General features: G+C 38.0%; 1 protein-coding gene across 9 annotated transcripts in view; it reads right to left on the bottom strand.

Moving 5' to 3' along the window:
- The window catches only part of rbfox1 (RNA binding fox-1 homolog 1), a 260,743-nt gene that overhangs the window by 4,957 nt on the left and 232,794 nt on the right, over window positions 1-22,992 (bottom strand). For 7 of the 9 annotated variants that reach the window (XM_035957306.2, XM_035957307.2, XM_055005193.1 and 4 more), the window contains 3 exons: window positions 21,085-21,124; window positions 8,791-8,855; window positions 1,028-1,103 (listed from right to left, as the gene is read on the bottom strand). In XM_035957306.2, the coding sequence (XP_035813199.2) occupies window positions 1,028-1,103; window positions 8,791-8,855; window positions 21,085-21,124 (181 nt within the window). The remainder of the gene's footprint in view (window positions 1-1,027; window positions 1,104-8,790; window positions 8,856-21,084; window positions 21,125-22,992) is intronic. The other 2 variants (XM_055005194.1, XM_055005195.1) reach the window with 1 other exon arrangement.

The raw sequence follows: 22,992 nt of genomic DNA, 5'->3' as shown, positions 1-22,992 counted from the left end.
TATATATATATATATATATATATATATAGACACACACACACAAACAAGATCATTCTGCCACTAGCTAGCAGCAGGTCACACTATAATGCTCCTAGGACAATCATGAGTGGATGTTAAAACAATCCACATTGGAACAAACATGTCAGCATGCAAAGTTTCTTTGGTCCACTTTAACAAAAAAAGAGTAAATACAATTCTTGGAGCCACTACTGGCATAATGACATACTTAATGTTTACATTGTGGGAAATGTCCCAAAATAATGACTCTATGGACGCTACCTTCACAGAGGGCCTGTTTTTACCTTGCTAATATATCCATATGGTGTCCTTTATATGCTTGAAGATCTTGAGCGAAATAAGCAGTAAACACCACGACTGAGCATTTATTCCTTGAAACTACTGCGTACTGAGGACAGTCTCAAAAACATAAACCACATGGGTTTCGTACGTAACTATCGAGCTATCCTGTCTACCTGCAGGGTTGGGCTTTCAATTTTCAATACACAGGGATATGTTTTTAGGGGTTAAATTGACGACCAGAGAGGGACTTTAATGTTTTCCAGAGAGGATTATTGACTATTTTGAAGGATCTCCATGCTCCATGTCAGTTTGTTGAGGCTTACAATGTCTACAATACCAAGATTGAAGCAATGGGCACTGCTGCATTAAGGTAAGGCATTCTTTGAATCGAAAAAAAAAGTTACCCTGACATCTACTAAGGCTAACTTACTGTGATCACACAAAAGATCTTGTTTTTGATGTTTTAGACCACCTGAATTCACAGGTCACAGTAAATTATTAAGGTTAGTTTGCCATTGCTGATCTCAACAACACTAAATGGTCATTTGGGTCAATGCAAGAAAGGGAAAATGTCAGTATATTATAGTTGTCTGAGATGCATTTTTGGAGTTTTAAATTGCTATTTTTTTAATGGCATACATGTTGAAAATGTAAAGTTTGGTGATGCACGATGGAAAGAGGACCAGGAATGGGCAAAAGCAACATGTGGTAGGTAGGACATTCTTACCATGGCACCAACGCTGTATGTGGCTGCTGGAGTGAGTGTGTGGTTGTAGGGGTCAGCAGCATATACTCGTCCATAACTGTAGACAGACATGACATAATAATGTATGATTAGTCAAATTACGTTCTCACTCCAATAAACTACTCAATAGTTCTTTCCTTGTCTACTTACCAATCATTTGTGATATACAGTTGGATTCAATATGAATATAAAACAGAGTTACACATAGACATGTTGGTGTCATGCTACCAAAATCTAAAAAAGCAAAGAAACAAATAAAAAAGATGTATAGCATACAGCAGAAGGGAATACATCCCCATGCAATATCACTTAAATGTCAAATGATTCACAATTGTATCGCCTTACAGTAATTCCAGTAGGAATTACAGATTTTTAGTAGGTCAATGATCTTCTTGTTATCCTATTCCATCTCTGTGAAGGTAAACGATCAGAAATTCTGTTCCTCATGGAGCCATGATGCAGACATTTAGATAGACTCAGTTAGAAAGTTCTGGTGTTCACACGTCATTTCATGACCATAAAATCACACTCAGTAAGATGTTAGAGATTATAGGGTTTCTAATTTGTGTTTGGGCTCTGTATTTATTTATTTTAATGTTCAAAAGAGAAGATGCTCTTCTTATCAATTTAGGAATAATGTAGTTATTGTGAGGTGATACAATTTTGAATCACTTGACATTTAAGTGATATTGCACAGGGATATATTTAGTTCTGTTGTAAACTGTAGCCTTTTGAAAGTCATTACTGAAATGTTATGGGATAACAGTTCAGTTTTATTTATATAGTGTCATTTCACAACATAATCTCAAGCGACTTTACGTAGTATGTTGAAGATCTTACAAAACTATACAGAGAAACAAAAAAAGAAAAATCCATACATTTTTTTGGGATTCAGTTTGAGCAAGCAATTGGCAACAGTGGAAAGAAAAACCTCCACTTTAGCAGAAAGAAACCTCCAGTAGAACCCAGCTAAGGGAGGGTGGCCATCTGCCATCATTACGCAGTAATTATTTTAAAACTTTAAATGTAGACACTGTTAAGATTATCAGACAGCATGTCAAAGTATATTCAAATTCTAAATCTTATGAGGCAATAAACTTTCATTTTGAGAGTCAGTTGCAATTAGATTAGTAGGCGTCAAACACTGATAGTGTCAAAAACATGAGGAATGAATTATTTTTCTGGTGGCATAAGAGGACAGGCTAGGAAATGATAAAATATTTACAAAGAAATATTCTTATCAACAACAAACTCAATGACAGGCAAGCGACTGTGGGGAGATTTGTCGAGCCATTTGTTGAGTCTTACATTTATTTGTCATTTTGCTCATTTCAAAGGTTGTGATTAACAGTCAGAGGAAATTAGCTAAGAAGTAGACAGAGCTTATATAATATAGAGAACGGAACAAAACACAGAGCATCATGAAAATAGACGACATAAATAATCAAAGAGCCCAGACAGTCTTCTATTTTTAGAAGGAAATAGACAGCAGGAGTGTTTATTCCTATTGAGCATCCATGCTGGAGCCCCCCCTCCCCTCCCCCAGTCCTAGTCCAGTCATGATAAGGGCCAATCAGGGCCCAGGGCCTGTGCCCATAATTGAGCTGATTTGCATAGCAGCCCAGTGGTTGAAGCGATTAGAAGTTAATCCCGATTAGTTTTGGACATTGCTATTCACCATGCAGCCCCCCCAACACCCACACTCAGCCCAGCACCACATTTGACCTATCTTATCTCGCAGCGCAGAACGCTACCCCATCATCAGTGTGTATGTGAGAGTGTGTGGTAAGCTGCAACTACAACACAAATTCAAATGCAATTTGAGTCGAATGCATTTTTAAAGTGACCCTGAGGTGAAAAGATAAACACCGAAACAACATTTTCAACCGCTCTACAAACTCGTTGGCAGCTTGGTCAAATGCATAAGGTTCGGGGAAAGAGTGAGAATTCAGCAAAGACACACATTTTCAAAAAAAAAAAAATGCACACATTGAACGTGCTGCAGGCTGATGACCTTAAACTGTCTTTTGCTTTATTTTCCAAAACAATACTCCTTTGTTGTTTGCTCTGAAGGAATTTCCTTTTCATATAAACAGCAAGCATTTCTTTCTCTATGATCAGGATCATTCTAATGGCTGTGTATTATCTACTGGACTCACAAAAAACAGCTTTTGAGCAAACATCACTGAGCTAACATTCTTCCAATGGCAAGACTGACAAACAAGAGATGTTCTACAGGAACACTGTTAACCACGATAATCATCGACTGTGATGATAACATTTGCTAATTAGAGTAAAAACAAAACAAAATACAGCTAGAGATCAGGGGAATGTCATTAAGATTTGGTTAACAAACCAGGGTAATAAACAAATTTTAATCTGATTATTGTGCTAGAAATCAGAAGACAGTCCATCCTCATGGCATCAACATTCTTAAACACAATGACTATCCTCTGAGCAGCATGAATGAAAGTAGCTTTATCCTAACTCTTGTATGTAATTAGTAAGAGGCTACTTTTTAATCAATCAAAATGATCTGCAGGTATACACTGGCTTACTGAATTACTTTTCCATCTGCTTAACATCATCATTAATACAAATCTCGACTTGCACCAGAATCTTGTGAAGAAAACACAATTATTTCTATGATACTGATATCGGTATCTTCACAGCCCCAGTCTCAGTATTCGAATCGTATAGCAGACAGGAGGGCTTAGCTCCCCCTGAAGCAACACATTTTTGGCTTAAAATGACTGATAATTCATTGTCGAAATTAATATATACTAATTACCATCTCATTCCGTGTCATTGGTAATTATGTGTGTGTGGTTAAGCCCTGGTCAGTGCTACTCTGACTTTATTGCTGTCTGTCATGCCTGTAAAATGACTGATGAGGTGAAGTGTAGGGTGTTTAGTAATTTATCATTGCCCATGAACTGATTTCATGTGTTGCTTTGTGCGCCTATGGCTAATTATTGTGTGTAAAATTGGCATCAGATCCGTAACTCTGAACAACACCCTGGATCTCCTGACAACTCTCCTCTTTCTGAACTCATCATCGCTCTTACATAGAAAACAGCCGGCTAATAAATTACGAAACAATTAGTTTTGAACTTGTCATAGGTAATCTTTGTTGTTTCCTGTAATCACTGATAACAGAGCTGGCAAACCCTGATTCCCTTTTCCCATAAAAGCCACAGTGAATTTTTGAACCCTGCCCATGGCATAGGGACATTTTTTAAGGAGGCATACATCTGCTACAGCAAAATCCCTTAACACAGAGCTGTACATAAACTTAGCACACCTAAGCTTAAGGCAAGAGGCGACAAGCAAACAAGATATATTTCCAGCATATAGCCCCCTAAAACCACAAACAACCACAAAAAATGAGTTATAGAACACACCAGAAGTGAGTGAGCCCCTGTACTATCACTTAAACGTTAACAGCATTATTTCTAAGTTGAGCAGCATTTCCTCCTTTGAGCAATCAAGACCAAATAAAAGTGAGTTGAAATGCAGTTGCAGCAGTAATCAGGAGGTATAGAACCAGCCATAGTACCAATAATCAGGGCTGCACTGGTCGTGCTCCTTAAAATGATGCCGGGGCATTGTGGAGCAATGTGGAATGTCAGCCAACCATGTCTAAGAAAAATAATAAACCCTGGCTTGCTCTTTGGCACAAAACTGCAAGATTAAACTTAAACATGAGGTGTCCCACAGAGGTGGGAGTGCAATGATATGGAGCTGCATGCGTACAAAAGGTGTCTGGGAGATGACACTTATAGATGGTATCAAGAATGTCTGTGGATATACCAAAATCCTGGCTAAAAAGATGACCCCCAGTCAGCAGAAAAATGGCAGGAGAGGAACATTCTAGCATGAAAATGATCCAAAGCACATTATAATAATCACGCAATTGTTTCTAAAGAAAAAAAAAGTGTAAATTATGACATGACATGAACCCAACTGAACATTTTTGTAACATTTTGAAGAGAAAAGTAGAGCAACACAACGCCTCCAGCAAAGAGCAGCTGTAAAAAAAAAATTTTAAACACTGTCTCTTTGGAAATTTGTGCAAAACCTGTCATCAAAAACATAGGTGGGCAAACAAACCTGTAACTGCAAGATTCTCTATACTATTCCTTCTCACCACATGTCCTAGGAATAAAATTTTTCTCGATTTTATGATTGCAAGCATTGTTCTTTTTGCATTTGCTCTCGTGAGGACCTCTTCATTGGTTACTCTTTCTACCCACGATAACTTTAGCATTCTTCGTAGGAACCACACTTCTGTTGCCTGGAGTCTCCTCTGCATATTGTTTGATACTGTCCACATTTCGCATCCATATAGCAAGACTGACCAGATGTAGCATCTGAGGATTCCTAGTTTTGTTAGCATACTGATGTGAGTATTTATGAAGATGTTCTTTTTCTTGTTCAAGATAAGATTCACAAATCAAATACCGTGTCAGCACAGTATTCAGGGTGATGTGTGGAAGTGCTGGTGTAAATGTCTATGTTCCGATGTTTAGAAATAAGTGTTGACAGCCCACTATTTTCAGGAGAGGTAGTACATGATAGCTGTTTTTTTGAGGTCAAGACCGAAGGATGTCAAGGGTATACATTTCACGAGCAAATTTAAGACAGCCGGATAAATTACCTTGTAACAAAAACAAAATGTCCACATGCAGGCTGTAATTAATTCCCAAATTCTGGAAGAGTTTTTTAGCCGGTAACGCGTCCAAAAGTCTGTGCTTTTCCAAATGTCTGTGTGTGTTGATTGGTGAATGCTCAAAGAGTGCTTGTGCTTGTGTGTCTGCATGAGCGGCTGTTCTGCTTGTTTGTATGCTGCATGAGCCAGACCTGGTCTAGTCTTGCCTCATGAAAGCAGCTGTTGCCCTCATGGCACAAACATGACCCACATATTGCAGTGTGGCCCTGCACAGATGGGCACATCAAGACTACACAGGTACACAAGCAGCTCCTTAATGTCACTGCAGACATCGGTGAAAGAGTCTTCTTGGTAAACCTTCGCATACCAAAAAGGTACAGTTGTTCCAAACAGCTACACTGGAAGGCAGAGGGAAAAGCCAGCTTTCATGGAGCTAAACTCTCAAAAGGATGGATGCTTTTTGACAGACCCCTTCATACCTCATATGCAAAACCATTTTGTTTTATCATTGTTTTTTTTTAGAATGTAGCTAAAACTACAACAACCACATTAAAATGTTTTTGTTTATAAGTAGGAACTCATTCATTCATTAAAATTTGAACTTTATATTTAATCTTTCTACTGTGTTACTGCTGTAACTTAGCCTTTAGAGCAAAAACTGCCAAATCCAGGTTAATAAGTAAAATAATTATTAATAAATAGTAGTGATGGGATGCGATTTAAAAAATGTATCTAATTAATTACAGGTGTTGTAATTAATTAATCCCGATTAATCACATTTTTTGGTGTGATTAAACGCGCTATTTTTTCTAACGTGCTATTTTTTTCTGTAATTAATTAATCGAAATTAATACGTTAAAGTTCCGCTGTAATAAATAGTTATTAATCACAGTCACGATCATTACAAAACAGCACTTTCAGCTGCTCTCCACCTCTTAAACTGAGTGCATGTGTACAAGTCTAACAACATGCAAATACCCAAATGTTTACTGTCAGACATAAAGGGGGGAATCCTAATCCTGACTTGAAGAGTTTAAGTAATAAAATGTGTTTTAGTAACATTTAATCTCACTGTATTGACAGAATATTTAAGAAACTGCATAGTTGAGAAAATTCCACACAATTTCCCAAATGCTTTGCTTTGCACAAAGACCTATTAAACCTTATTTGATAAACAGAATATACATTTTTTGTAGATGCATATCAAGTACATGCATGATTACAATTTACATAATGAATGAAAGTCATAATGCACGTTGCATTTTTAAACGTTAGTACAGAATACACAGCCCCTTCAGTCTATTATAAGTCCTCACTCGATCAGTAATCAACACTGGCAGCAGAGTTTCAATTCTTATTGCAATTGCACACATTCACACAAATAGCGTTTCTCTATTCATTGCTTATTATTTCCTCTTGTGGCCCGGATTTATGATCAACATGTCACATTAAGAGTTTTGGGAAGGAAAGGACCACTGCTTTAATCTTATGCATCCGTTTTCCCTGATCTGCTCTGAATAAAAGCAAAGAGGTGGTGGAATAAATCTTCTTCACTTCTAATCTTGGCTCCCAGTTAATTCTCCCTTGGCAAATATGACACCATCATTCATAAGCATGATAGTTCCTTTCCAGTATACCAACTGTATACCTGCTTTGCCTGTTAAAATATTAGCTGCACTATTGACTTGTGCTACTGGCTTCCATGGATCACATTTCTGCCACACAATATTGTTAATTCAAGCCAAACTCCCTAAAAAAGCTCACATTAGGTAAAATGAGGGAGAGGATGAATATTTAATCAAAAGGCAACTGCAAGTTCCATGCAATTCTAAACTAAAATTACACAGCAGTGCTTACTAATTTAACAAAAATATTCATTGCATTATGAATATATTTATTATTAATAAAATGGGGAAAGGCACATGGGAGATAAAGCACACTCAAACACCATTTCAGCCCTAGAAACCACTATTTCAACTCCAAGCCCCTTTACAATATTCATGAACCTTATTTTCACTATTTAACTAGAACTCGGATTCTCTGTTGTATTGTATCACTTACACAGTAAATGCGTATCAAAAGGAAGTCTCTGCAATCTGCAGTGCAATCTAATGCAATAAGACTGTAACAATGCTCTAATGTTCAGAATTTCTCTGAGGTATTGATTCAGCTTCATTGTCTATCTGAGAGGTGGCACTGTGTCCACTGTTACACACAGTAATGATTGGTCCTGTTGATCATGTAAACGACACATATCCTTTTATCCCACTCATGATGCAATTTAACTAACAGTGACTAATTAGAAGTTGTTAAAAAAAAGTGGAAGAAATGGCACATCTGTTCAAAAAGAGCAACTTAGCAGTGAGAGCTTTTACTAGTGAATTTAAAGATCCTTAATCACAAGTTCCCAACAAGTTTATCTTTCGGAAAGTTGATGGAAGTTATTGAGTCATAGTGATTCCAGGGTTGCTTTAACTTTAAATTTAACTTAGGTAACATGTTTTAAAGCTAATAAAAGCACGGTTGAATCATAAAGAACAATTTAGTTGGACCACAAAAACACATTTTGCTCTGCAGTTGATTGTACTTGTAAATGCTGCCACTGTCATGTACACTAATCAGAAATAATATTAAAACCTCCTGCCCTATACTGTGTAGGTTCTACAGCTCTGACTGATTAAGAGCTGGATTCCACAGATTTTTGAAGGTGTCCTGTGGTATCCGGCATCAAGACGTTAGTAGCACATTATTCATATCCTGGAAGCTGTAAAGTGGGTCTTCATGGCTCAGATTTGTTTTTCCAGGATTTCCCACACATGCCCAGTTAGATTGAGATGTGGAGCATTTAGAGACCAAGTCAACAGTTTGAATTTACATTCACAACAGTTGCAGTGTGGTAGGAAGCATTATCCTATAGAAAGTCTGTAAGGGATGGAGGTGGACAGGACACAGAATGGGCAACCTGACTGGTCTTCAATGCAATTAAGATACAGTCATTTTGTGGTTTAAATGTTGTGGCTGATTGGCGTAAATGAATCCAGCGCAGTTTTGGTTCTTCCAGTTTGTATCTTACCTGTCGCTGTATGCAGCAGCTGTGGCAGCAGTAGGTTGGGCATATCTGTAGGCAGCGTAACCACCCTGGAAACACACACACACACACACACACACACACACACACACACACACACACACACACACACACACACACACACACACACACACACACACACACACACACACACACACACACACACACACACACAAAAGAGATAACAATCAAGTTTACTCAATTCAATGTGACAGACACTTAAATATACTGTTTTCTACACCACACACATATGAAACAGAGGTAATATTAATAAAGCATTTTTGGGTGATTCCTGATTTTGTAAAGAATCAGAGCTATTCCTAAAACTGAGGTCCAATTCACTCCAGTGTTTTACTTTTTACTTAAGATTTGAAAGTTATTTCAAAGCCAACTAAACACAGCAAAAATCAAGATTGTGATCAATAAACAATAACTCATGACATTCATGTCAGTTTTTCTTAAAAGTAGCACATTTCACATTGTCAAAATTAGAATGGTCTTCTGCTTGAATTCATTACACATGAAACCGATATACAAAATTTTAAATAAAACTACTTGAATCAGCCTATAAACGACAAACTAAATCTCAGTTTTAACATAGAATGCACCTCTTCCTTCATCATTAAAGCATTGCAATTCCCAGAAAAAAGTTTGAGGATATGAGTTCAATGTTCTCAGTGGCTGCAGCCCTGGTCTGGCAAAAGCACCCAATTTACTTGAATTCCTCAAATTAAGGTCTCTAATTGATCTGTTTGGCAGTCTGACTATAGGAAGACAGGGAATATGATGTCAGTGGCAGAGACAGGAAGTGCGATGAAGACAAGGCGCACAGTAAAAATGTGTAAAATTATACCAGGGGGTTGTAAAGAAAAAATGTTTAGAGCAGGGAGAACTAAATCACAGAGTAAAATTAAGTAACAACCCAGCAAACTAAATGAAAACTGCTGCCTATCAGTCCAATTCCTGATGTGATGATTCATCTTTGACAGTCTTTGTACTGACTGCTGCAGTGAAATCAGCTGCCGGTAAAGATGACAATCCTGAAGCTTGCTGGAATCACTGTCTCCAACTTTACAAAACTACAAGTTGCCAAAAGTTGCTAGGGTTGTACTATACATACCGTACACTGTGCCTCTGAGGATATATGAACTTCTAGTGTTTTTATGTGTTTAAAGATTTACTTAATCTGTTCATACATCAGTGAGATTAATTACTTAACCCAACACTGTAAAGAGAGGCTGTCATTATTTCAAACTGAGTACTTTATAGCTCCATAGCACAGTGTGAACCAGAATGAGTGGAAATTAAGCAGAAGTACAGTGTTGTCATTTTTAGTTATCCTGATGTATTTTATCTTGCTTGTTTTGAAATAATTTTGAAAAGTGGTGCTTTAATGTCCAGTTTCAATCTATAGACTATACAGTATATATTATGCCTTTAGCATTCAGGATCTGTGGCTTTAATAATGTTATATTTTAATACTGCAATGTAATGTGACCAAAATTGCTTGGAGAAAATATATTTTATTTATTGTTTTATTCACTATTTTTTCAAAGGATATGCGTTGTTATGTCACAACTTCTTTCCTCCATAGACTGTATAAAAGTCAATCTAGCCTCCAGGCCTGAAAAGTGAAACCAACCAACCTAAACCTGCATTTTTTTAACAGCCAGCAGACTTGGAAAATTCTGATTGTATGGGAAAATGACCTGACTTCTCACTCAGTTTGGTACTCAGCAAACATTTTCCTAATGAATTTATGGTCTCAGTCAGTACTTGCAAGAATTTTTACCATGATGTTCATTTAGTAAATTATTGTCCAGTACAGTCTGTAGTCTACATGCATTCATGCAATTTGATGTGTGAAGACCAAAAATATTGTTTCTTGGAACAATCTCTGCACTCTAAAACAGTTGTTGAAGTCTCAGAGGCTAACTGCAGTAGCTACTGTGAGTGTGTATGCATGTACAAGAGATTCATAGTCCTGAGTCTGACCTGGCTTTGACCATATTCATGATCTGACATTTACACTAGACAAAAGAAATCTGCCAATTCATATCCCTGTAGTATCCAGGTTTCTGACCATCTGGGTAAAGTATTTCCATTCCACTATGTTCTGTACCAGTAAGCAATGTTAAGAAAACTGGATTATGCCACAGTATTCATCTGAAATAAAACCTTAACCAGGATATGATGTTGACATGTACAAAACTTAACCAGATTGATCCAAAAAATCTGATCAAATACCAGATGTTTTTTTTCTCACAGAAACAAAAGAATGGTTCAAAATCATTTTCAGCGTTCATGTTTAAGAGCAAGGCTGCAAATGGGTGGAGGAAAATCTCATCAAAGAGCAAAATATTTGAAATACGTAGCTATATTTTCTTTACAGCATGTTTGCTTTGGTTTATGAGACAGTCTGTGTAAGCCCAGTGATGCCAGTTTCCCCTTAGTGTATGTGGCGCTCTAGCTGTAGTTGTATTTGTCAGCACTATGTCATGCTTTAGTGCTGACATAATGTTGCATAATGCATGACAGTATTATTTAGTGTCAGCATAAGTGCCATCTAATATATTCACTAAATCCTACACTGTCTATCTAGCAGATCAGTTCCTCCCTCTAGACATCACAAGCAATAATATAATTAACAGACTTCACGTTACACAGGTACACACAGCATGTACTTTATGTATAGTTAATTTTTATTTGACCAATAGGTTTCATTTGGTTGGCTATTACATAAATAAGTGGGACAAGATGGTAAGGCATTGTTTATTTTAAAAATGATTGATACCATTTGAATTTGTCACACATTTTTAAAGAGAATGCAGGCTTCTATACCATTATAAATGGTCTTGGTCATTTCTACCACATTCCCGTACAAAACAAATTGAGAAGAGCTGCTGTAGTAGCTCTTGAGTCAGTTACTCTTTAATTGCAACTCATGCCTGAAACAAAGGGGCTGAGTGAGGTTGTTATTTGGGACCATCACAGTCACATATTATGGCTTCTCACAAGCTGGGAAACTCAATAAAGCCATTTCAAAGTGTTGTCATGTTGCCAGTAGCATTAGCATCATCTGATGTACAAGGAGGTCTACATGGTAAAAAAAAAAAAAAGAAAAAAAAAGAAGCTCAGATTGTAGTAAGAATGGTAATGTAAGAGGCCAAGAAGAATCCAAGAATCAGCAACAACACCATCCTGATGAATCTGAGCAACTCATGTACCAACATCTGACACAAACACTCCAGCAGACACTGCACAAGGCTGGTCTCTATGGGCGCACACAAAAGTTTAACCATATCAAATTACCCTAGAGAGAATTATCACCAATACTGTAGTTCATCTTACCTCTTTGAACATTTTTACGATTCTTCATTTCATTGTTTTAGGTCTATACACTGTCGTCTTATCAATTCAACAGCAGTTTTGAGTGAAAAAGCTTGGAAAGAGCCAATGTAAACTACCTGCTCCACACCAAGCTGCAGGTTGATGCAGTTATAGATTAGCTGATGAATGTAATATGCAATTTAGGAACTAAGAGACCAGAAACTGAGCTGAGTGACTATGACTTGCATTCATCAGATGCACACAAATATGACTTCAAAAAGTTGTTTTTTGCCACAGAGAATCACTGCAAAAGTGCTGTATGTGTGAGCAGACCCAAAATGGGTAGAAGTGGTAATTCATTTAAGCTGGGCAGTTGGAGCAGTGTTGAGGAGCTTCCAAACTCCAAACAAACTCCTCCAATCTCAAGCCGATTAAGCATTCATGTGATGCAACTAACCAAATCCACAGAGGCCTCACCCTGCCACCCACAGGACTCATAGGAAGTACTGTCAATGTCCCAGTGACAGACAACCCAAGACAGTCGCAGGTGGTCTTAATGTTATGTCTGACTGGTGTACCATGTGTAATTGTGGTATTGTTTAGGATTAGCATGAGCTTTGACCGTTCACCCTTTATCCTTTCTGATATCTTATTCTTGATCAAGGCTTTATTCTATTTCTAGCTGAGGCTTTCTGTTGTCTATTTTTGGTCAGGGAGAGCTTGAGTTGTGAATCCAGTGACATAAAATGATAAACTGCTGGGAGAGAAAGAAAGTAGAAAAGAAACAGAGACATGTGTAAGCCTTTGGAGGATGGATAGTTATTCAAGGTTTCTCGATTCTTCCAGCAAAAGTTAATACTAAGAACCAGCTCAAGAATGGAGTAATCAGGATCATGGAAAAAGGTAGTTAATGTTTCAGAGTATGTGAATTTGTTATTATATGTGGTTGAGAAGTATTTTTTCAAAATTTTCCTGGATGTTGCTACTTTCTTGTACTGACTATGAATTTCAAAAGGTAATTCACCATCTCTATATTCCATTTCAGTTGGGTAGTAAGCAGAATTATAAATTCCATTGGGAGTAGCCAGATGCTTTGTTGAAGTTGGTAATCAGTAGATGGAATACAGATGGAATGGAAGATGGTAGACTAGTAATGTACAATAAAATACCATCGGCAAACATTAATGGACTGGCCATTGGGCCGGTCTTGTTTGGACTATTTTATCCTAATCCTGGTGTTAATAGCCTCTATGCAGATATCCAAGGGGACATCTCAAAATATTACACTACTATATAACTAAGCTGCATTGTCATTTATGTTTTGAAAGAAACTTCATTTTATTTTGAAGAATACATAAATTGTCACCAGTGGGGTAATAGGAAAGACTTCCAGTTTAAAAAAACAACAGAATCTCTACAGGGAGATAGGACGGAGGCATGAGTCAACAACTGGACTTTTACCCAGGAGACCAAGGACTGTAGCCCATTATACTTAAACTTCAGTTTTGTTTTCACTCTGTGTTTACTTTCAGTTTTCCCCCACTGTTTGGTTAGGTTTAGATGTCAAAAATCCTTGGTTAGGTCCAGGAAAATATCATGGTTTTGGTTTGAAAAACCACTCTAGGATGTTTAAAACCTCGCCTCCATTTTCTGAGTTGCAAGACTCATTCCATCTCAAATACGATTCATTAGCTGGAAAGGAGCAACAGTAAAGCAATAAAATGTGGCAAAGATATGTTGACTAAAAATGTAAACACAGAGAGTAAAATACAGTAGCCTCAAAACATAATTGAGAATGCAGTTAAGTTGTATAGGAATTTGTTTTAGGCGAGAGCGTTGATCATCTTGTCTGCAGTGGTAAAGCTGGTTAAATCTACTATAGCAGGTCGCAATTACCATCACAATGAAAGTATCTAACGCTCAGGCAGTTAGTGTTTAGCACAGAAGCAAGGCTTAAACATTTCGAGAAGTTTATGCTAGAAATTAAATGATGGTCATGAGAATATTTGCTAGCAGCCCAGCATTACAGATAGCATGATAAATACTCTACATTCTAAACAAAGGGGTGAACATGGCTCTGAACAGGAAAGGGAAAGGATAGAGGAAGAGGGAGTGAGAACAAGCCCAGATTCAATTAGAGATGACTGTTAATGTGTGACTGTGAAGTAAAGTGGAGCACAATACATCATTCATATGATCAAGCTGGACTTCATTCAAATAGAATGAATGGCAATATGTTGGAATGTTTGACTTAAATATAATAACAAAAGTAGCTTTTTAATCAAATTAGGCTTTAGGTGGTGATTACAAAAATTCAACTTATAAATTTAACTAAATGAATCTATTCATCCTCCTGTAGTTGGTAATGGACTTTGTACAGCCTCTGTGAGGGGAGATGGCTTGTGGAGCCTGTATTGTTTACAGCTGGCTGAAGAGCTGCATATCCCACCTGGCAGACATCAGGAGTGACTGGCCTGGAGCTCCAGACCTGCGCTCATCTGGTGGTTCTACCCACCTCCCGACCCGTTGGATTTATCCACAACCATAACTCCTCTTCCTCACAAGACCCCAGCCATCATCAACACCTGCTATAAATCTACGGCCAAACTTTCAGTCAGGGTGGCTGGGATTTAATGTGACCAGTTCGCCCTGGAACCCCTTGTCATTGTGATTGGTGTGTTTGTCTCTGGTGTTTTCCGTTGCCACCGAGGGCTGGCTACTTGGAAATGTAGCTTCAGTTAGCAGCTGTTAATTTGGTGAGAGGAACTCATGTTTTGGTGAAGACTGTAACCTCTGTTAGCAGCTGCATAACTAGGTGAAAAGCTACTAGTGTCCTATGTGTTTTGTAGCGACTGAAGGATGGTGATTCGCGTTCTGTGTCTTGTTGGTAATGTGTGTTTTGGAGGCACCTTTTGCACACACCTGTGCTCAGCGCAAGGTCAGGTAAAGAACAGTCTTGGCAGAGTACTGCGCTCTCTGAGTGCTTTTCTTGTTTGATTTTATTTGGTTCTTTGATTTAGCAACATCCACCAGTCCTGTTTTCCTTTGTTTGACCACTTCTATGTTAATTTTGTCACTGACCAATAACATCTGGTTGTTTTCGTTACACCCAGCTGATCCTAGCGGATGGGTCGTAACATCACAAAAACATTGTGAATTAGTTTCAAACATCTTACAAGTTAACCTAACACAGTTACATTGTTGTAGTTTGCAGTGTACACATAACCACATAGATGTTTGTTGCTATATAATGTTGATAGAGGCAACTTGTCCAACAAACGTCATAGTGTGTAAATACACACTACTGCAGAGCATGCACACTGTTGCCATTGTAACAGCTGCTGTGAGTACACAAATACTGGGCTGCATGCAGACGTGTAGAGGGGCCCACGTAGGCTCTAGTAGACTCGGTGAGATGATGAAATTAACATTGCATAGACCCTCATACACCCTTGCGTGCTTGCAGACGCAGAAATTATAACACTAAGCTGAGACAATGTGCAGAAAAATCCCATAGAACCAGATGCACTCGTTGGTTTAAAGCGCAGGTTCTCCCTCAGTAATTCTCTCAAAGGGTCATGAATGTGCTTCTAGAGGCTATCACAGCTCCCCCACCCTCTAATGAAGGGTGTGACTCTAGCTTCCAGCTAAATGACTACCAGCAATGTACCACTAAGCAGCAGACATCAGTCAATTTTCCCTGCATCCCCTGACCCTCCACCTCACACTACGTAGTCTGAAGACCACAAGTCCAACAGTCACTGCTACCTCACTCCTATGTTCTTAGCTTAACCCTGTAAGTATACTAAGATGAAAATCATTATATTATGGGTTGATAGTTTCTCTATTGTCAGTGAAAGCCAGCAGACTGCTGGCTGTAAATGGCATGTGACTGTGAACCCCTTCTTTAATTTATCATTAAACTGATGTCATGTTCTCTCTTCCAGTCTTGGTGAGAACTGCAACACTTCTCACACCATTTCACCTTCCACCCTGCTGTGCTCTACCACTGACAGAGCATGTCTGTCCTGACATGAGCAATGTATTGCTACTACTGTAAACTGTGGAGGAGAGTAAGTGATGCTTAGTGCGTGTGATGATGGGCCGTGGCAGAAAGATGAACAGGTTGGCTCGTGTTAGTCACCAACCCATGTGCGACTGTCGCTCCTGACTGGGTGACTAATGGCAGCCCTACAGCTCTGCATGCATGTGTGTGTGTGTGTGTGTGTGTGTGCGTGTGAGTGCAGACTGTGTTGTATGTGGAATGAAACCTAATAGCTGGTGTGTATGTGCATATGGTCAAGGTTTGGCTACTCCACACACACACACACACACACACACACACACACACACACACACACACACACACACACACACACACACACACACACACACACACACACACACACACAGAATCCCACAGTTTTCAATCCATCACATTTGCTGATTCAGTGAAGGAAAAAAAAGGCCAGGCAGGACTCCTCTTTCTGGATATCCATTTATCTTTGCTGGCTTTCACTATTTTTGGCCACACCCAACGTGGCATTGCCTTGACACAAGTAAATGTATTATCTCCCCAGTTTAATGTTATCTTGATGGAGTCAAATCTCAAACAAAGCTGCTATTTGATCATTGGTTGAATCGTATGGCTGACATAAACAACCTGTAGGATAGCAAATGACAATACTTGTCCTATAATAACTCACATGGTAAGTTAATTTATTTGTTCTCCCACAACAAATGTTAAAGAAGTACTTTAGTAATATTGTGGAGGTGTGGTGGTTTCCAGAAAACACAATAAATAAAAGCACCTCTAAACTAGTCTGACTTACTGGATGTTGACTGCAGGTATAAATACGCTATTGGCTGTCCATTTCAGGCAGCTCTCTCCACCCCTTCTGCTATCTATCATTATCCAAATCCCCTCACCATGGGAAACAACCACAGAAACCTCCAGGGAGTACTAGCAGAAAATTTCAAGTTATGCTGAAAGTTTGATTAATACAATAAAGCAGCCCAGCTAGTGTCTTTTTGTGAGTAATTTGTATTAATGGCAGCACCCCACCCAAGACTACTGTGATTGGTTTAAAGAACGACAAACAACCCAGAGTTTTTTTTTCCCTTAAAGCAGAATGATGATTAGTTTACAACTTTTCTTCAGTATGGTGATAAAAAAATGTAAACTGGTTGTATTACATTTTTTAAAGCATACAAGATTTGTTGTTGCACTTTAGTTACACCAAAACCATAGAACACCAGTGGTCTTGCTATTTACCATTTACTTTTTACATGAGTTTACTGTTGTTATAGCCATACCTTTTTACATTCCACCAGATGCTAACGTTAGCATTGTACTAGGTTACTTGCAGAGTGCCATAACTTCACAACAGAGCACATATCCAGTGGAAGCTCATATATCTGGGGTTTTTAATCATGTAGATTTTAATATATCTCTTCCAGACATGCACTCTTCGCCCCAATCCAGCTGGGATAGACTCCAGCCCCCTCGTGCCCCTAATGAGGACTAAGTGGTACATAGATAATGGATGGATGTTTACGGAATCAGAGATAAATTGGGTTGTTAGTGATTTGGACACTTTGATCAGCTGCTATTAGTTTTGTATTTGTCTGTTATTGGATTATCATGTACTATACACCACTTGGTATATTGACTCATCTCGCGCAAAAGACAAATATTGCCTGCATACGGCGTTGTTCTCCGGCAATGTGGGTGGTACGTGTGAATGCAGAAAATAAGGAACATGAATGGGTAAGTGACCTAGATGTGAAAGGGGCTTTAATAACAGAATGCTGTCACTTTAATGGATTAATGAACCCTGCAATGTTCCATGTCTGAAAGGGGTTAACAGTTCTTCCCAAATTTCCTGTAGAATGGAAAACTTATTAAGCTTATTCTAACATCAAGAAAGGCTTTAAATCAACACCACTTCCACACTTTGGCCAGTTAGATGACTTGTATGACTTGTATGCTAAACCCCAGTAAACACCCAGAGCTGTAAAAACACTGCCTGAAGGAGTTTTCTTGCAGCTTCAGGACTGCTTAGGAAGGACTAACTGGGACATCTTTGAGAATCAGGACTTGGTGGAGTAACACATCAATTTCACACTTCTACATACAGAACTGTGTTGACAATGTTACTGTCAACAAACATATCCAGGTGAACCCCAATCATTAGCCCTGGATGACAAAGGAAGTCACATCTTTTCTCCAAGTAACACGACCCTCAAGTCTGGTAACAGGGCTCTATACAGTGAAGAGAGGCATTAGGAATGCTAGGGCCCACAAGAGGAAGATTGAGGACCACATCAACTACAATAACTTATGGCAGGGAAATTTTCAGGCAAGGTCAGAAATTACACAAGGACTATCTCATTACATTTTGGCGGTGATGCGGCTTATAGTCTGGATCTATGGATTTGTTAAAGATTTCAGTGTCATTGTGAGATAGCAGCACAGCATCACTGTAACTATGACAACAAGTGAACACTACATAAGCTGCCTGCTGACGATCACATGATTGCGATCCCACTACAAATCGACCGCTGCGGACTTATGGGGACTTATCCGTCGAAAATCATACAACGACTGAGCAGGATTAATGACTAATTTTGTTGCACAATCTGTGATGACAATAAAATAAATTCTAATCTATTCAATTCTAGTTGCATAGAAATATCATTTATAGGAAACATAATGGCAGGAAGTTTGGATTTTATTAGTTTTAATGTGTAAGTGTCATGCATGATGAAGTTTTGCATTCACGAGAAAACAGGAGAAATTGGGAGAAAAAAGTATGAATCCTATTCAAATCTGTTTTAACCCAAAAATCTGCTATTTGAATATGTTTAGTATATGCTTTATTCAACAGAAACAAAGCTGTGCCCTTTTTCCATCTTGTCTAATCTTTTATTTGGACAAATTGACTGAACACACTTCTAAAGTACAGATTTTTCAATAAACATAACCACAGCTTTGGGGGCACTCAATCCCTTTGCTAATGAATATTAAATGTTGTGATTGCAGCACAGCAATCAATCCCTGTGGCAGGGGCACAGAGGCTAATGGGGAGGCAGGGAGGTCGAATGTTATGGGAGCTATCTAAGCACCTTCTCCACACCACACACACACACACACACACACACACATACACACACACGCACACACGCACACAAACATGTGCTTCTTTGAACCAGGGCTGTCTTAAAGACTTAAAAAGCACATTCACAAATGGGAAATCACACCAATTATTATACAGGATTTCAAGCTGTAACTCCTATTTTGTCATGGTGGACAACAGAACCATAAGCACACACAGTGGTGGCTTCAGGGAGAAGCAGATTAATGATGCACTCTGTGTATGTGTGTGTGCACATGTGTGTGTCTGTTTTGCAAGTACAAAACCATGGCAACCTTGAAACACAGATTTAAGGACCAGTATAAATAGGTTATATTTTATTTTTGGTATAAATTGGAGTGTATTGGAATGTAAAATTCATTTTTTTTTCTTACTTTCTTTTGTTCCATTATTTATTGTCACTATTTTTATAAACTTGTCATGTTCAGCTATGACATATTTAATTTTTCATTAGCACATTTAAATCATAAATGTGGTAAACAAACTGAAATATCAAGCCAGCTGTTTGGTGTTTTTAAAATGCATCAATGCTGATTTGTTGAACATGTTGGCTTGTATTTTTTCAAAGTCCTTATGTCACTGGGTTTAAAGTTCAGATGTTAGCTAGCTAAGTGTTACTGATCTCAGATGTACTGATGTGAAATTTAATACATTCCCTAAAATTAAAAGTATATTGTGATGAAGATTAATATTAGGAACCACTTGTATTTACATTGTAAATGTTATTTATTTTCCAACACATCATTGTGATGCCCATTTGTATTCTGATAATATATACATCTTGCATGCTACTGACTCCAGCATTGATGCTGGTAGTCTTGCAGCTGCACTAAAAAAAGATTTAATTAATACAGTCCAACACTAAGACAAGAACCAGAACCACCTCACACATAATGTGAAAAACGGGGTTTAATGTAGTTTTCGCTTTTCAAGTATAAAGGTAGGTAAAAGTGAGATCCTCTATTTCAAGCACTTATTTACAGTTATTACATTATTTTTAACCTTAATTTTTATTTAAAAATACCAACCAGATTTATAAGTAAATAATTAATAATTTGATGAGTATTTAAAACAATATAATTTAGCGATACACATATTATTAATGATACTCACTGTTCATAGATATATCAAAATTAAGTGCTCAGTTTAGTATATAAACTGATTTGTATGCGTTAGTTCTGGACAAATTACCTCATATTCAGAATAAATTACATCATGGCACCAGTTTGCAGAGAAAGTAAATGGACCGAATGTTATTTTATCAATTACATATTCCCTGCTTTGGATAATTTTTAAAAAAATAAAAGCAGAGCAATTATTCTAAGAGAAAAATGTTCCATTTTATATATATGAAAAAATGCTTTATTATTTTTATATCATTTTCTCTGTGTTCATATTATATGTTTATTTTAATATGAGCAAATGGTTAGGGACACATTGCAGTGTGAGGCTTATATTGTTGTACATTTTGTATTATTCACATCAGGCAGGATACTTCAGCAGGTTTCACCTTTTTTTCCCAACATTCACTATCAGACTTTATGTGTTTGAGCTTCTCTTAGAGTAAACTTCTTTCTATAAGTTATTGCATACTACAGCTTAGTAGACTACACAAGTGAGTAAACAGTTTGGCAAACTACACCCCAAGAATCAAATTCAAACTGCTCCCCCAGCTGCAGTAGAAGCCATGTATGAGTATGGAGGGTTGGGGGATGCATATGCATATCAAAGGGTCAGAAACCATGGAGATGGCAGTGTAGCATGCAATGTCATACCAGTAAATAATACTTACATAAATATCTGCACCATAAAATCCATCCTGGTAAACAACACTGCAGAGGATGCAAACACAAACAAACAGACAAACACACAATAAAACAAAAACATCCATATTAGTGCATGTTGACATGCAGGCACTTGGCTAGCTACCAGTCCCCATCTCCACAATCCCCAAAAAAGACAGAAAATAAACAGAAGACACACATAAGAGGGGCTGAGGCAACAGGGAGATACAACAGGCATCTCTCGCTGCTCTTTAATAGCTGGGGAAGGAGGCTGGCTAGGTCCAAAAATGCACCAACCAGTAGCATGAGATATTCTGATGTTTATATCGAAACAATCCTGTCTCCTAGAAATTCCATTTGTACACGAATAAAATACATATGCTGTATGTTTTGAAGGAAATGTAACCGCAATTTGGCTATTTTTGCCCCATAAATGTAATGGGCAACTTTGTTAATTAACCTATCTGGAAAGTCACTAATACCTAAACATACAGCCCACTTTCATACCAAAATCTGTAACAGCCCCATCACAGAACAAAGGTAATATTTTCACAAAAAAAGGTTGTAAAACTGTGAAATGCTTCTATTTTTAGAAGCTTTTCATGAGGCAAGCCTAGCAATCTCAAAAACAAGCATGGGCTTTACGTTTTTCATTTGCATTTAAACCCAAATTGTCATATTTTTCCAAACTTAATGAAGTGAATTTGTAATGTAAACCAAATCAAACAGTGACAGAAAATAGTGACAGAGAGTGAAAGGAAAACAATGATTGGAAGTGCAGAAAAGTTTAAAAGTAACACAAGTAAGGATGGCTTCACACGGGACTCAAACTATAGTCTACTGGGTGAAAATCCTGTGTTTGGCTACCACCATCCCATCAACCTCCTACAGTGGACTTTGTTCTTTCTACTAAGTAGAACTAAGCAAAAGAACTTGTGAGTCATGTGATGCCACATGACAAAGGCTAAAAAAACCTCACAATTTTACAGCTTTTATTGTGAAACCAGTGGGCTTTGCACTGTTGACCAAAATATATTTTACACATTTTGGTGAGAGACTGTGCTTAAACATAGTGCAATTACTTTTTCCCCCTGCCTTTAACTAGAAACTGATCAAGGCATTTCTTACGTACAAACCTAAGACCGATTCTTTGTTTCCGTTACACGGCTGTCGTAAAGAGAGAGGACAAGTCTTCTTCTTCTTCTTTTACTTTGATTGGTGTTTAGCAAACCAGCTTAAAGTTCCATAACCACCATCTACTGGACTGGAGTGTGGAAGGAGATCGCAATTTTTTTGCAGGACTTTACTAAAATGTCTGCAGTGTGGAAATATGTTAAATTTAAATCCAAAAATAATCCAACAGCCACTTGTGATATCCGTAATGAGAGTAGTTCAGGAGGCAGCAGTAAGAGAGCTGCATTCAATCCTACCAGTTTAATACGGCACCTACAAAGTAATCACTCACTGGAATACAGCCAGTTCACTCTGGTAACTCTGACAAAGCAACAAACGCTGGAGGATGCTTTTAAAAGGAGAGAGAATTTTCCGCGAGACAGCAACAAAGCCAAAAAGTATACAGAGAAGGTAACTGAATTCATCACGCTGGAGAAGTAGCCCTCTGCTGTGGTGGAGAACACAGGTCTTCACCATCTTGTGGAGCCACACTACACCCTACCCTCTTAACGCCACATTTTAAACTGTGTCCTATCTGAGATTTACAACAACATTCCTGACAATCTATGTGACATTTTCTTAATGTATTTAGTACAAGGGAAAGAAACATGATTGGGACATCATTCTGTGAAGAAACTGACATCTCTTTGTTCCTGTTTAAGTATTATGTTCATCTGATTTAATAGAAAAGAAGTCCTCAGCAATTCCAGACATGTTTATTCACATCTAATCAAAATCTTGAC

This window comes from Amphiprion ocellaris, chromosome 19, assembly GCF_022539595.1.
Source record: "Amphiprion ocellaris isolate individual 3 ecotype Okinawa chromosome 19, ASM2253959v1, whole genome shotgun sequence".
Classification (NCBI taxonomy): Eukaryota; Metazoa; Chordata; class Actinopteri; family Pomacentridae; genus Amphiprion; species Amphiprion ocellaris.
This window is presented reverse-complemented; position numbering and strand designations above follow the sequence as displayed.